At 41.5% G+C, this 17221-nt stretch overlaps 1 protein-coding gene across 2 annotated transcripts; it reads right to left on the bottom strand.

Annotated features, from left to right (window-relative positions):
- Nucleotides 1-1593: 1593 nt before the first annotated feature.
- LOC131245841 (phosphate transporter PHO1-like) lies at nucleotides 1594-16703 on the bottom strand. 2 transcript variants are annotated; one of them, XM_058245567.1, is made up of 15 exons: nucleotides 16404-16703; nucleotides 15011-15085; nucleotides 14565-14799; nucleotides 13254-13593; nucleotides 11483-11531; nucleotides 10357-10428; nucleotides 8629-8758; nucleotides 6233-6353; nucleotides 4977-5226; nucleotides 4424-4528; nucleotides 4279-4323; nucleotides 3427-3579; nucleotides 2431-2709; nucleotides 2176-2312; nucleotides 1594-1799 (listed from the first exon to the last, which is right to left on the bottom strand). In XM_058245567.1, the coding sequence occupies exons 1-15, from the start codon at nucleotides 16638-16640 to the stop codon at nucleotides 1709-1711; spliced, it is 2319 nt and encodes a 772-aa protein (XP_058101550.1). In that variant the 5' UTR covers nucleotides 16641-16703; the 3' UTR covers nucleotides 1594-1708. The 2 variants fall into 2 exon arrangements, with proteins under 2 accessions (XP_058101550.1, XP_058101549.1); XM_058245566.1 differs by lacking the exon at nucleotides 4424-4528.
- Nucleotides 16704-17221: the final 518 nt, after the last annotated feature.

Below are 17221 nucleotides of genomic sequence, written 5' to 3'. Positions count from 1 at the left end.
CTAAAATAATCTCGATAAATAGGTGGATGGTGTGGATATAGCTCACATATTATGGTGAGACCTACACAACTTGCTAACATTGAGTGAAATTGGAACGAACCCAGTGCAATTCCATTTAGAGCCTCTTTGTTTTTCAAAGAAATGAAAAATACCCGGATAAATGGTAATAACTATTTTCCTCCGTAGTTGCCGCACACTTTCCCATAATTAATTTGATGGCCTACTTTTTTAAGGTAAAAGTGACAAATATTGTAAAACATTTGTGGGTCCCACCGTGATGCATATCATATATCCACACCGTTCATCCATTATGTCAGATAAATTTATGATATAAGCTAAAAAAATGAGGCATATCCAATACTCAAGTGGACCACGCCATAGAAAAATGTGAATTAAATACTTACAGTTAAAAACTTATTAGGGCTATTGTTTCTTTTGATATGAGCCACTTGAGTGTTGGATCTAACTCATTTTTCTATTCATATCTCAAAATGTTGTGATAAAATGGATGGACAGAACAGATATATCAAATACATTGAGATGGGGTCCTAAAATGACCACTAGTACTTTTGAACCAGTTTCTAAGAAGTGAAATCCTGTGAATATTCAAACAGGGGAAACGGTAATAGTTACTCATTTGCAAGGTATTTATCTTTTCCCGGTGAAACGATGAAAATCAAACAAGCCCTTTATGTAATTTCAAGCTTTTCCATTTCTTCCCAAACATGGAGGAACCAGATGAATCCCATCCCACCTAATCCCTTCTAATCCCACCGCCTAAACAAGGCCTCAGGTTCACGATGATGTTGGCAAATATGTTGGAAATACTTAAAAATAAAAAAATAAATAAAATCAATTATTTTTATTTCACCAAACCACGTAAAAAAAGCTGTCATTAGACTACGCCACGTGTGTGTACGTGCCCAAACTAACGCCACTACAAATATACTGCCCTAGCCCTTATCCGAGCCCGTGCGTTCCACTGATACTCCAAATAAGAATACTACCCCTCCACACATGAATCAGAAGTTTTCCTTTCTCATTTCCCATCGGTGGGACAAAAGCAAAATCCGTACTTTTCCATTTGAATTTTTCAAAAACGTTTCGATGGTAAAAGGAAAAATTCGGAAATTTTGATTTTCAAAGAACCAAATTTCAACGGTTGAGAAATGGGCCCCACTTGACACACCAATCCTGACCTTCATGCCTTACAACTGAGGTCACTGTAAGGAAAGCTCGTACTAACTACCATCGTTTTCTACAAGCTGCTCATGAGTCATGATAACAATTCAAATATAGGCTGTGGCAGCCATTGTTATAAGTTCAAGAGCTGAGATTTATATCTGCAATTTTACACAAGCATGTTTTGAAGAACATATTGGGAGGATTGATAGAAGCAATTTATTTTCATTGAACCCGATTTCATTTCTGATGTGAAGCGCCTAACTGTAAGAATGACATTCGGTTCCGTCTGGAAAGACTGCCATTCGCTGCTGCACCGTTTACCTTGCCATACCATTCCAATCGGATTTCTTGATGAACGGTGATTGCCAGCCCATCTGCACGGTTAGTAGGAAGTAGTCCACACACGATTCATGCTCACATCCGTCTTTACATCCGAAGTTAGAGAAGAACCTCTAGCTGTACTGTTAGAGGCAATGATTTTTAGAGAAGAAACCTCTAGCTGTACTGTTAGAGGCAGTGGTTTTCAGTCGTCTAATTCCATCTCACGGAACGGCAATGGCACCGTCTTCTCTGCCCTGAACATGCCTACATTGTTCAGGTGCTCGTTCTCCAACCTGTTTTAACCATAAGATCAATAAACATTAGAAGAGTTTTTCCATTTTCTTATTCGCTGTGGAGGGGCGTGTTTGGATTATCTGTTAAAATAAAATGGAAATTACTGAAATGGAGGTCAGGTCATTTCAATTTGTAGTGATGACCAATCTCCCATTGCAATTCGAAACGTTTCAAGTTGGATTTGAAATGTTTGGACTCACTTTGGCCATTTTCATTATATTGAATTGAATTATTGCAATTCAATTCAGATGAGCATCCAAACGGGGTGAAGCTTACTGCCTCTCTGTCCTAACAGCAGGGCCGCAAGGGTCGATCTCATAAATACAAATACCATGACAATGAAGTGGAACACGAGTAACTTTTCCTTGTTAATACCTGTAAAAATTCCAATGGCCACGACGTATTATCTCCAATGACGCCAAGAAAAAATCAAGTAGCCAATTGTTTACCCTTCCAATGTTGATGTGCATCACGGTTTCGACCCAAGCAAGTCTCAGGACGAAGTTAAAAGCCTGCAATTCATTTTTATTTTTATTTTTAATAATTTTTTCTTCAGAGATTTTGTCCATGTAAATTGATAGAAAAGATAGAAAAATGAGAAATGAATGTGTCAAAGAAACCATAACTTACAATAGATACATAGTATATGCTTTTGTTCTTTAGAATCAGTTCATCCCTAAGCCATGGGTTCTTTGATTTTGGTTTAAGAAGACCCCAGTCCTTAACAAAATCCCAATACAATTGATAGACAGTGGCTATTGAGGAAGTGACAATGACCATGGCTAGCCATAGTGGGGTGGGTTGCATGGCGTATGTCAGCCTGGCGCCTGCAGCCAGCATGGCCGAAACGTACTTGCCCAAGTTAGCCACGTGGTCGATGTCGCCATCGTCGAACCATCTCCTTGCACACTAGGAAGCACAAACAGAAGCTGCAAGTCAGTCGTGGCATAAATAGGTTTTCTAATATATTGAAGATCTATCGCATTTTAGAAGCCGTGTGTTTTCTTCTTAGTAAATAGTATTTGACTACTATATGCATTGGGAATCATTTGCTGATATTTCCATTGATGACATGAAGAACACAGATTTTACTTCAACATCAGCAGGTTTTTCAATTTACATTGTCATCAAGGGTTCTTTGATTCTTTTTTTTTTCCCTCAGGTTTTGCTAGCACAAAATTCCTCCCACAGTAAGTTCAGTGACCTTGCTATGCACAATTCATTCAAGCAGAAAATCTAGGGCAATTAGGCAGTTCCTATTTTAGCCTTTTAGAAGTATTCGGATCTTTCATATGCTTAAAATCTCTCTATTTTGATATTTCATTGGTCATTTTTGGGAAAAGTCCTAATGTAAATGTTTTCTTGTGTTGGTCAGCTACAGCTCTGAACATGAAATGCAACATGGTCTGGGAAGATTAACCTGTTACTGTCGGAAAACTAGCTTAATGGTGTTTGACAGATATGGATCTATGTTGTATGCTTGCATTTATTTATCCATGTATGAGATGCATACATAAGTGGGTGCATAATCAAATCATGAAAACACCATGCTCTCAACATTTTCAGCTACACATGTACACATTTATGCGGATGTGCATATACACATGAAGGAATTGGTGACTATACCTGCATAGCGCGCCAGTAGTAAGGCATGAAGGAGATGACATAGGCGAGCTCCTTGTATAGTTTGCTACTGGTACAGGTCTGGGTTTGGTGTGTTTTGAAGCCCCCTGCCATAAAATAGCAGGATGTAAACTCCATGTGCCTCAGCAATGGAATCTGAAAGAAACAAAGAAAGGAGAATACCATCTCATCAGTAAGCTAGAAACAACGTGGAAGAAAAAGAGAGAGAAAAGGCCTCAAAACATCATTCTCTGAGAGGCTGTTTGGCAGACGCCTAAAAATGAGTTCATCTAAATTTAGTCAATCCTAATCACATATTAGAGAACACGATCATTGGTCATCAAGATCTTTTTAATCATCATAAAAAAGAAATGTGATCTCTAAATGAGATGAACTTACATTTAGGCACCTACCAAACAGGCCCTAAGATTTTTGCTAATTTCAATCACTTGGGTTTGTGTCTGGATGCTGAATTGAATTACATCGCAAGAACTAATTCCCAAATCACTAGCCTTGGGGTAATGGTCCCAGATTGAAATTACAACCGTTCCAGGTCAAGCTGGAAAACAACAAGTTCTCATTGTGAATTAAAGAGGTTCCACCCCCGCTTCCAGCATTTCTCTTAAATCAAAACGGATAATTGCAGTTTAGTTCAATTGATTGTCCAAACACACACTAAAGTAACTCATTATCATCATCTAAACCTTATCCCAACTAATTGGGGTTGGCTACATGAATCATTTTCCACCATTTCACTCTATCAAGGGCCATAGATAACTTCAGTCACGCTCAAGTAAATACTACATGCATACGTGTACATGAAGGTGTTGAATTTATATAGTAGCGAAAGTTCACCTGGCTAGTTAGCTGGTCAGCCATGAAAAAGTCTACCATCAATACCTGCAACACATCACAATGCCCATCTCAGTTGTATTCAAACTACTGTCATGCATTATATAGACCATGGAGGGCGAAAAAGAGATAATAAAAAAAACTTTGCCTTGTAAAATGGTGAGCAAATGATGTTGCGTATGACCCGCAAGAAGCAATAGCGGGTCGAGCGGTAGAAAACATTGAAAGGGCAAATTAGCAAGCCTGCAATCAACTGAAAATAAAGTCGTGGAGATCAGACTCGAGAGCTGAAATGTTACGACTTGAATAGAATAATCAAATCATGATTTATTTTGGCAATGATCCCACATAGACTTATCTAAGAAAATTGGAACTTAAGTATAATAAGCTTGTGGCCGCTCAATCACTGCGATTTGTCTGCCCTGACCACTATAGAATGGAGCAATTGAGCCCAATTCTATGGGATTTCTTGTGGCATGCACCAGGAAGATGATATTTATACCCTTTGTTTTTATAATACACCCATATTTTCCTGAGCATATGAGCAAGACAATCATTAGAATGTGTACGCATAGTGGTGTATCTATCAAAAAGACATTGAGTGAAAAATTCATTTTCCTTGAATTTTTCTACAAAGATTCTCATACAGTTAACTTGGAAAGGGGAATAAAATAACTAAAAGAATGAAGGGTGGGGATTACCAGGAAGAGGATCCCAGGGATGGTGTCAACATGACTTGGCGAGAACCCATTGGATCTTAATAGGAGGTGAATGACCACGGCCCCCACAACCATGGTCATGAATGAGGTGCAGATGAGAAAGGCATCCCTGTATCTGAGGGCTGTGCTTGGAGAGAACTCAAAGATGAAGTTGTAGTTGATTCTAGTGCTCCTCCACATGAAAAGGTTGCACCCATACAAAAACACATGCAAGCTAAGCAGAGCAAACATGCTGCACAAAATCATTCCCACATAAGTTAAACCAGCTATAGTTTTTTATTTATTTATTTTTTATTTTTTACCCCCTTTTCAACAACAACAAAAGCAGTTATGATTTGGGGACCACGAAAACTCACTCCACAGTGCAATATAGTTCCCTAAACCATGAAAGCAGTTTCCTTTCTCTTAATCACAGGGCGTGTGGGGCCCACAACAACAACCACAACAACAACGGAAGTAGTGATTTGGGGCCCATAAAAACTTATTCCATATTGCACAGGTTTCCTATGTATATATACCAACAAAAGCGCTGTTTACTTTCTCTTTCTCAAATCTTTTTAGAGTAGTGATCCAGTGTGTGATTGGACTACACTAAATTCTAAGTGTTAGTTCTTTTTTCTTTCATCAGTGGAAGACATCACAGCATGTGTGGGGGCACACAACCTCCGAGAATCTGATCTTTAATCACCGTCCAGTTTAAGATCTCATGGTGGGGATTTGACTCGCTGAAAGTTGGTGCAGTCAACAGAAACCCATGCATCACCCCTGAGTAATTTCCTGATGCCCCTGTCCATGCAAGTGGGTCCCATGGTCTGATGATCTAGATCATTGACCCGATTGGCCCATCGTATATGGGGATGCCGCAAAAAGCTCTAGGGGTTGAACATGCCAAAGGTGGAACAGAAGAGACAGGCGCCCCGCAACCAACTTACTTGATACTAACTACTAAGACTCGGCCGAGTCCTGTGTGAGTAGTCTTGAGTTTACTCGAACTCACACCTATGTGGTTGGACACAATGAGTTACCTGGACGAGTCATCCCCGATTCAGGTGAGTTGCAACTTGACTCGAGATGGACGAGTCAGTCCGAGTCGCCTGAGTCTCTTAACCATGCATCATGATACAATGTTAAGAAAGGGGTCCACAAATTGAACGGCTTGGATCTTTCACCAATTTCAACTTGGCAGTTAGTGAGAGTAAAAGAGGAGGAGAATGTGATGGTTTTGGTGGGGCCCATACCTGAAAACGGGGTAAACGGCTTCCATATAACCTACTTCGGTTGTAGCGGAAAACATGCCATTTAAGTGGGCCAGTATGGCATATATGCTGAATAGCGTTACAAAGCAACCCGTGAATAGACCTGCACATGATCATGGAAAACCAAGCGTAATCAACAATTCTCTCAAAATCCTGGCAATGTAAATGGAAAACCAAGCGTAATTTACAATTCTCTCAAAATCCTGGCAATGTAAATGGAAAACTCAGCTCTCTGTGCAGCAGCAGCACGTGCCAACCTCGAACATGTGTCAGACATCCCAGCCGTGTATAAGGTGGGGCTGAACATACAGATGATCTGGCCGAAACTCAGGCTGTTCACTATGAGGAAGGTAAGACATGTAAGAAAATAACGAATATCCTAAATTAGGAAGTCCTTGAGACCGTGCATTTTTTTTTTACATGTGTTGCCAACCTAATACTCGAACAGCCTGAAATTTTAGCCAAATGCTCTACATGGTTTCTGGTAGATAGATTTGCACGTGCGGCTGTGACGGGGCCAATCAAAGCAATTAGGGAATGTTTGGATGGGAGGAACTTGACTATGATAAAGAAGGTAAAAAAAAAAAAATGCTTCAGTGCTCTCATAGCTATTTGCATAAGTTCACCTAGACAGTTCCATCGATTGATCTGAAGCGTCCATTATCTAGAGCACAGTTCATGGGCCATGATGCAAAAATGGCACCGATCGTTACCTTATTTTCTATTCTTGTTCCATTCAATGGATAGGATGGTTATAATTGGCTAGTAAAAGTGATTCTTTAGAATCATGAGCAATCCATGCTTGTGTGGTAGCTCGTGAAATGTGCCCTGAAATGCAAAGACTCATATAGTAGTAAATGTTGTAAACAAATATCTTAAATCTTGTATTCACCGCGCTGCTCAACCAGTCGAGGAGGTTACTTGACCAGTCGAGGCTAGCTCAACCTGAAGTCTAGCGTGTTTTTCTTTTGGGTGTTTGGCTGCTCGACCAGTCGAGGGTCGGGCTCGATTAGTCAAGGGTTACGCAGCTCATACGCGAACTGCGTAAATTTAAGACAGTTTCCGAACTTTTCTAAAGGAGGTGCATAAGTGGAGTTTCCTAAACTAAAAATAGGGGTCTTTAGGGCTATTATAGGGCATGCTAAGGCTTTCTAAAAATTTTTCAAGGGTTCCTAAAAGGGTTTTAGGATTTCTAAAGGGTGTAGTAAGGGTGAGATTCGAGGTTGTTCGAATCGGGTAAGTCCTTTCTCTTTGTAATTTATGCTTTCACAGTGGAATTCTGTCACTTTGTGCCGTGGTTTTTTCCCGCAAGGGTTTTCCACGTTAAATCTTTATGTTCTCTTGTGTTTGCTTGGTGCCATTGCATTGCTATCTTAGATCTAGGTCTGTGTGATTCCGCAACACAAATCCCCAACAGTAAAGGCCTAGGTAGAATTTCGCGCAGGAAGAACGTTTGCTTATGGAATGATGTGAAATAAAATGAACATTTGCATAAAAAATGCTGACCCATGCAAAAACATTTCATTGAAATTTTGAGAGGCACAAACATGGTAAAATTGTATACAATTGATTGATGTATGAAATTTGTAAATTAAAAGATCTATCAATGACATGTTCGATGCCATCAAGCAGACTTCAATGCCATCGTAACCAACACATCCCACATGCAAATCAATGTGTAAAGTATTGTCCAAAATTGGTATAATCGTCCATGAATGATGCAGCTGCGTCGGCTCGCACCATACCAAAATAATCCAATATCGGTTGTGAAAGGTATGATCCTTGATTCACTTATTCTAAATCTTGATGTAGATGGAAGGCTACTTTCGGTTGCACAAAATATTAATTTCATGATTTATGTTATTTGGTGCAACCAAACGCACCCTAAATGACGCAAAGTGTACACTTTACTAATTTAAATATGAAAAAGGGGAAGAGAAAAGACAACGAAGAAAAGATGGGTGATTTTGAGTTTTGGAAATGAAACGGCTTCTAAGTTCCTTTATTTAGTTTAGTGTATTATACTATGGTTTTCACTTCTGATAAGTGGAGCTCATGGTCCTGCAATCCATACCATTGATGTATCAAACCCCAGTGCAGATGGACCATACCCCAAAAAAAATCCTGAGTCTGCAAATTCATATCTTAGACTCTTATTTTTCAATTGAATGTGGACATTGCCAGATTTCTCTTCTTAGCCATCTATTTACAAACCATTAATCGAAAGGCTAGGGTTACCATCCACTTGGGGTATAACGATCAATGATTTGGATGGCCCAGCATGTTAGAGGACACAAAAAAACCAAGAAAAACAGAGGATAATGTGAGAATCCTCGGGCGAGGATTTTATATGAGAGCTATGAATATTGTTTTATTACCGACTAGAAAGGTGATCATGTGGGAATCTTTGTGCTTTTGTGGTCTCAAGTACTGCATTGCCCTTTTCCTGTCGTTGTTAGCAAAGTGCTTTGTGAATATGGACTCCACTTCGTCAGAGAGCCTAACCACCTGATGAGAGAGAGACGGTTATTGGAAACGCGTATAGACGCAAGTAACTGTAAATACTACAGGTTTGTCAGTCCCACGCGCTTGCAGGGCACTGCACATACACACGCAAGCAGGATTTGCAAGCTTCTATATTTCATTGTAGCAATTTTAAGAGAAAATATATACATATCCATTTTGTAAAGAGGAGTCAGTGATTCGCATTGATCTGACCATCCAATCGATGGCCACCGCTTGGATGCGTCATAGCTGGAAGATACAGCACCGCCAACTGGATGTTCCCAACCGTTTGATCCGCAGCTTGACTTTGGACTGTGGTTCCAGTGGTTCACATACGATATTTGTTGAATGGTTAGGATCACCAGGATAAATATGGCTATTCCCAGTAAAAGGTGGTCAGTTGATTGGACAACATTGATAGATAGGCATGCTGCGATTGGACGGTAGAGGGAATTTTTACAATCAGCTTCGGTGCACCGACGATCTACATAGCCAGGACCTTCCATTGCAATTGCTGAGAGCAGTTATCTTTCACTCTCTTAAACCGAAAGGTTGGACCGTGAAAGCAATGATAGATAAACAGCAAGTTAAGCGCTGCAAAACGTTAGGTAACTACTATTCAATTTCATCACGTTTGCTAGCCCAACCAATGCACTTACGCACGGGCACATGTACTAATACTGGTGGCAATATCTATGTACAAGCTGGCCCAAAATTCAGGCTAGTCCAGTCATTCAATGTACATGTGCGGCCTACCCAATGAGAGTACCGGTGTGATTTTTGGGACAGAATATTTGGGTGCACCTGATGAAGGAACCACTATTATCATTTAAAAGGAAAGGTGGAAGTTATTTATCCATATGGCACGTATTTGTAAGATGGTCTGATAATAAAATGGTATTGACCATATATGTGGCATGAGTGATACAGAACGTTCATCTAGTGCCCTTCAAGGATAGTTGGGAATAGAGATGGACAAGAGTCCATTCAATCAAATGTCTAAGATCATTGTGCTACGAAGCATCCGTAATTTAACTGACAAGACGAACAGTCAGGATCACCCATCACCACTCGGGAGAAAACTATGTAAGGATCAGATGAGCCCCACGATATCTTTCTCTTTGGTGACCTCTCGTGAGAGACATGATAGGGCTATGAACGGGCCGGGCTGTGATAGGATTCTATCATGTGGGTCCCGCTCCATGGACCTTCTGTCCTTCAAACTAGTCGGTTTCATCCCTCATGAGAACCATTCGAAACAAAAAGATGGTTATTAAAAAAAAAATTTCTTGTTTTCTGTACTGTGGCCCACCTGAAGTGAAACGTCTTGCTTTTCAAGCCGAAAGATTTAATTATTGTGGCCCACCTGATGGGAAAGATTGGATTTAAACCCGCGTGGCCCTAGCAAACCTGACCTACTTTTCGTACTTATAATTGAGAAATAAAAGCTCGCATGGCCCCCACCGAATCGGATTTATAGAACAATGATTTCTAGCCATCATCGGTGCACTGAAAGAGAGGGTGCGCATCTATGCAACCTGCGTTTGTTAGACGACATTGGCAATATGGAAAACAGCATCTATGTATCGTTGCATTTTTACCTTATCGGAACTTATGAAATGCGATCTCTTCACTGCTTTTAGATACGTTCCAGAAGCTTGTCGGTTTGATACCTGCGGAAATAATCTCAGTTTTATAACTATTAAAATAAATAAATAAATTTCACAAATATCTGAATTTTAAGAGGAATGCCTCTCGTGTGTCATTATTGAGGTTTTCTTTTGGGCACACGTACCAACTTGTCACACGAAGCGATCGTTTGTCAGGGGCCCACCATGAACATGCCGCCTCGAAAATTAGGCTACAACACTCGTCATGTTTGCGGGTCGGTGGTTGTGCTGACATGGCCATCCATTTTCATGGTACGCACGTGTCCTAACGAGTGGACTGGCCTTTTGGGACAGGGAATTTTCACAGTTTTCCCCACCTGATGAACGTCAGAGATCTCTCACACGTGGGTACGTAGGCACACGAACGAGATGGGACAGAAATGGAGACCGTTGGGACGTTGAACTAATACCGTTGCAGGGTTTCATGACATCCACGTGAAAAACGGATGTCGTCATTCCATGCATTTTTTTTTATAGGTAACAGGCTTATGAGCAACAATCGCCCCTTCTTTTCCCCATATCCAAACCGTCCATCCATAAGTTGCCATTTTCTATGGCCCTTTTAGAGAAAGTCCTATTGTATAGAGATCCACGCCATCCAAATGAAGGTGAGTTAGAAGCTGCTTTCCAGGGCCGTTGATTTTTAAATCGCTTCATAGGAATCCTTGATGAATGGGATTTTTTTTACATATGGACCATCCAAGTGAGAACTTTTAGACGAATGGTCTGGATCATCACGATGAGGCAAAAGTAGGCAAATCAATCAGATTGGGAGAGCCGCGACTAGCAAACCTCTAGCGAAGACTAACTTACTCTTTTCTCTCAAGAGATAAAAACGACCATTAATCAGACGGAAAAGATTGTCCGATTAAGGTGATATTTAAAGCAACGCCATTCACCAGCGTGCCTATAAGATGGATGGTCCGGATCGTTCGGTCTATGCATCCATGTGGGCCCGATCAAAGATGGTCCACTTTGTGAACAGCCTACGCATCGGATCTGACCACTCGAGAAATTCAAAACACTTCATATATAAAGGTAAAGAGTAGGAAATCACCTTGTCAAACTTCTTAAGTATCTTTGTAAAAGCCACCATATTCAATGAGCTGCAAAAATACAGAGAAACCATCACCTCACGATTTCCAAATGACAAAGCCGCGTAGTATGCATGAAACACAGTGAGATCAAGGACGTTCATCAGGTGGGCCCCACTATGCATTTTTCGAGGGTGAAAGAATAGGTTGGTTCTTCCTGGTTGGATGCATATACGTTGAACTGGACCGCGGATCAGCTGGTTAACAGCACATTTTTCCATATACGTGGTCCACCTGATCAACGGTTCGGATCTATAAGGGATGCGACTTTCCTGTAACCCAAACCTCCATGAGGCCCACGGCGATGTCCCTGTGACATCCAATCCGTCCAAAAGTTTCACCACCTCATGTTGGGACGTGGTCCCAAGAAATGAGGAAGATCCAAAACTCTCACGTGCGCCACACCACAAGAAATATTGGAGATTTAAGGAAACTGATGGACAGACTGGATATCATAAGGACATCTGTGTGGGCCCCACAGAGTTTTGGGTTACAGAACACCCTGAACCCCTGTTGCAGAAAACTCACGTCCGTCTCAAAGAGATGTGCGTGTGAAACGTGAGCACATGTGACTGCGAGTAGGTTTTTTCTATACGTGGGAAGCGGAGTGATGAATCATAACAGCCTTCCTTCACATCAAACGCAAGGAGAGTGTCTGGTGAATAAATTTATTTTACTTACTACTTGTGGAAGTCTGGTCATGATTGGACGGTGGATGGTAATTATAAGTGGAGGAATGACCTAGTTTGGCGGGCCTACCCATCAGACGTGGTGAATGTCATATACACCAACCTTCATGTGGAAATTGCTGATTCCACGGAGTGACCAGAAAAAAAATAAAAATAAAATAAAAAAATTACAGAAGCAAAACAGTCATTGCATTGAAAACTCGTTTTTTACGTAGAAAGCTGTAGCATTCGCTGTAGAGCAAATAACCAGCTTGCCCTCCGAGAAGTGAATGCCATAGTGACAATCTCATTCTCGGTAATTTCGAGGGAAATTTCAAAATTTTGAGATTTTTATTGGGGTATTATGGGAAAAATCTTGCTAGAAGTTATTTAAAAAAAATAATATTCATGATAACTAACAAAAAGTCTAAATTTTTTGTAAGTTCATGCTAATATCGAGATAATAACACCATAAAACCACATAAAAAAAAATAATAATAAAAAAACCTGCAGATATTTTGAAAATCTTGCGATATTGTCATTGTAGTGTCGTCTAGTTAATTTTTTGCAAAATTTTCGTGAGATTTTCAAAATCTCGGCCGTATTTGTCTCCATGGTGAGAACTCAGTCCCTCGAGCAATTGTGAAACCGGAAAGATCATCGTGGTGGGGCGACGCAATCAAAGCCATCTGAAAGATCGCCGACCGTTGAAAGTGGAACGCTCCAAAATCAGAACAATCCAACCATCGTGTGGGCATACGGAGAATTTGGACGGTTTTAAGTGGTGTCCATTGTTTTACGATATGACGCAATTGATGATTGTACGGACCATAACTTTCGAAAATCCCACTATCGTAGTGGGGCTCACTTGATGCGCAGGCTACATCACATAAAAAACAAAATGGTGGGCCGCACTAAATAGAACAATGGACAACCACAGAAAAAAACTCTCCAGTGAACGTAGTGGCCTTCATGTGTTGTGTGGATGGGCCGTTTTCCAAGGCATCCCGATTTCATTGTGGAGAGACCCTTTCACTGTGAAAGAAGAAGAAAGAGAGAGAAGAACCTGTAAGTTTTCAATAGGCCAAGCCCTCTGTAGAGCTCCACGAAAGCTCCTCTAATCATCTTTTCAGCACACTGGATCTTCCTCCTATTAATAAAATCCCCTGGATTTTCTTTTTTGGGATCGTTCACTAGATCTTCCCACAGCATTGAGGTGACGGCCGAGATCGTCCGGGTCGGTGTGGTGGCTGGGATGTCGATCCTCATGGCCATCTTTGGCTTCCCTTTCTTTGTCTTCGATCGGGGGAAACCGATGTAATTTACGCCATTTCTTTCCAGCGCTGCGATCGCACTGTCTGTCGGCGAGCTCTCCGAAGGTGGCTCGGCCGATTCCCCAGCGCTCTCTGGCAATAAACGGCACAATTTCATTTGGATTTTGGTTAATCGAGTTGGGCTGATTCTACAGAGACCTCTACAGGCATGCATACATGCCAAAATCCTATACGTGCAAGATCGAAGCCGCTAATCATGCGGGCCACACAACGTAGATACGCTGGCCCAAGATCAGGCAAATCTACTCTAATTAGGCAGGACACACGTGGGAAAACGATGGACGGTTAAAAGATAACCAACAGTCCCCAGCCTGAATTTTAGGCCAAAGGCATCCGCACGTCGGGCCCACCTGATGAGCACGCGAGCCTGCGCGTGTACAGTTGTTAAGCGAGTTATTTGATACTCTGCTGCGTATGAAACTTGATACGCAGGCACTTAGAAAGGGTACACGCGGCACATACTAACACAATTAAACCGACTAAATTTAAAAAACCAACTGCCGCTGAGTTACATAATAAAAATTGGTTCGGATAAGCAATCCTATCCTCTGATTCGTGGACACTTATTAGACCACTGGATATTTTTTTTATTTTAACCGTCCAATGAATATCCACCAATCTTATATTCAGATAACCAAATAAAAGTAATCTTGGTTAATGATACGAATAAACTGGTACCCATATAGTTTGAATTAATTTATGCCACGTGTTCAATTTCTCATTAATTTCAAACTGCCTGCATATCATCCCTCACATTCTGCCAGAGTATCAAAGTGTTTCTCGTTGTTAAAGTGCAGATCAGCATAAAAACGTAGTTAACTGCACTTGAGGCGCACGTTAGCGAGGCCATTTACGCGTAAAAAGTACCACGGGAGGGGGATATGCGCGGGATATTCGAAATACGCATTCCACCCATCACTACTGTTCTTGAGCCGACAAACAGGCCGGAGTGGAGAACAGAGCAATGCAAGCAAAATGCGGGTGCCTTTAGTGCGTACTGCGCACCATACGCACGTTAGCGTAAAAGGGAATGGACGCCTTACCGGAGTATTCGGATCCTCTGAGGGAGGAGGAGTTGGAGCGTGGGAACGACCCGCTGTCAGATCTCCCGGAGAAACTTTTCCGGCGACGGTCGTGTAGAACCTGCTTCGAGTCGACGAGAAGTTGTAGCTGTTTATTGAGAGTTTCTCCTTTCTCGAGAATTTCGCTTTCCTTCGTTTTGTAGAAATGATTTACTTTGTTCAGCTCCTCGTCTAATCTCTCGAAAAACTCCTTTATCTTCCCGCCCCAAAAAAATGAAAAAAAAATAAATAAAAATAAATAAATTTCGAAGTTGATATTTACACCCATATTTTTCAATACATAGACCCATTTCTCTACTTTTGTTAATACAATAGAACAAATATGTACGAACAGGGTGAATGGAAATATCAGTTTTCCTTAAAATATCAAATCAAAATGAAAAAGAAGAAGATATTTACGTATTTACCTCGTCTGCTTCTGAAACTAGCTGCACGAGATCGGTTTGGTAGAGATCTTCCTCGTCTCCTCCCCGATTCTTTACCTGCCAGAAATAAACCGCGAGATATTCAATTTATCGTGTTTTAGTTGATGGGTGTGGTCCACGTCCACGTGAATCAATGGCCAAATGATGAAAGCCGTCCATCTTGTGCGCATTACGTGAATGACAGCTTCACCGTCCGTATGCCAGGAGTGAACCAGGAACGTCCATCTTTTGGATCGTACCATGGATGGTCCCATCGGGTAATAAGTCAGCCAAAACAGATGGTCCGGACCATTCAATGGGTGGCCTTCCAATCGACGGTCGAACGCAAAAGGAGTTGACGGTTGTGATTCGTGAGAAAAGTGCAGACATGAACACATCAACGTTCATCTAAGGAACGGTCACGAACACAGCTTACCCTTCCACGTGGAGGGCGGAAGATGATTCGATCGTACTATGACAGACGTCTCTATCATGTCATTTCCCTTTTTGAAGGAATGTCTGAAATCAAAAGCATTTCATTGGCAACATTCATTGATGGTCAAGATAATCTGGTCCGTGCGATTCTGGACCCGATCAACGATCATCACTGGCTGCGATCATCCAAACTCCACGTGGGACGTCACGAGTAATGTCTCAGTTTCTCGCGGTGGTTTTAAACGAGAACTTGGAAAGGGGAAGCGATCAGTTCTCGTTTCCCGGTAAAATATCACGAGCTTTTCGTGATAGGTAAAACAACGCTTTTGCCGTTTCTCTTTGAGAGAGCGGGAAAGGAAACAGAACAGAAGTCTGAGTAAAAAGACAAGGTCGCCGGAAAATGACAACGCTCTGCCGTTCTCTGCGAAAGGGAGTGTTCTCCGACATCGAGACCACAGGAAATTACGGTGTTTTGTTCAAATTCGCCGGAAAATGATGACTGGTAGCTAACGTTTTCGGCGTCGTCAGGTCGCGCCGGAATATAACACTGCCGCTGACATTTTCCGATACTTTGAAGTGAAAAATCGAAGACTTCCTGAAAAAGACTCGCCAGAAAACGGTTGAGATATCTCGATTCCCGGAAATGTGAAATCAATGGAATCCTGGAGATCTGACGCAAAATCTCGCCGGAATGCAGCAACGCTTCCGGCATTTCCGGCGCATAAAACAACAAAAAGACGCGGAGAAAATGACAGAATCGGCACCAATCAAAAGCAACAAAACTCCAAAAGAAGAAAGAAAGAAAATCAAACGATGAAAACGACTCAAGCAAAAATCTCGCCAAAAAGTGACAGAATCGCCGGAGATCTGAAAAACCTCGCCGGAATCTGACAACACTGCCGGAAAAGTTACCAATCTATCTATTCATCTATGCATTGCTTTCTTCGCTCATCCTCTCTACCTGAATAGTCTCGTGTTCCTCTCCACTGCCACCGGAAAATCTTCCGGCGATCTTCCTTCCAATATATCGGATGGGATCGAAAATCGAGAATCCGAAGTCTCGATTCACTTCGAGTTCGGGATTCGTGCGATGGATCTTGATCCTCTTGATGTTCTTCTTCAACTGCCAGTAATTCACGAACGCTTCTTTCCATTCTGGAATCAGCCGAGCTTCCAGCTCCTTCGAGAATTTCACCATTTCCTACTCTCTCTCTCTCTTCAGGAAAATAGTTTTCCTGAAAATCAAAAGAAGAAGGAAGAAGAGGCGATGGAAGAAGAGAGGCTTTAACATTGGCCGATATATAGAGATGGAAAAAGGTATAGTGGTGTATTTAAAAAATTAAAATAAATAAAAGAGAAATGGTAATTCACACGCACCTCAACTAGACATGGGGCCCACTTGTTGAACCGATCATCTGACGGGAGTGGCCCACCAACTCATGCGGCGCAGATGATTGTAACCATTTGATGAGATGAGTAAGAAATAAGTTGATCAACGGTTCACATTCGATGGGTAGAAAATCCTCCATTTAAGCAGTTCGTATGATTTTTTTTTTGGCTTATGGCCCACCTGTGATGTGCTCCCTAGATGAGTGTTCAGGATTTTCGGACAATTTGTTCTTATTATTATTTATTATTATGATGAAGTGGAAAGTTGGAGATTGGGAGGAGTGGAGTATTCGATACGCTGCTAGAGCATGACCATCCATGCGCATGCACGTTCTCTGTACACGTAGCCTGCATGTACGAAATCAGACCGTCCAAATCACTGGGTCCACC

The sequence above is a fragment of the Magnolia sinica genome, chromosome 5 (assembly GCF_029962835.1).
Source record: "Magnolia sinica isolate HGM2019 chromosome 5, MsV1, whole genome shotgun sequence".
NCBI classification, from domain to species: Eukaryota; Viridiplantae; Streptophyta; class Magnoliopsida; order Magnoliales; family Magnoliaceae; genus Magnolia; species Magnolia sinica.
This window is presented reverse-complemented; position numbering and strand designations above follow the sequence as displayed.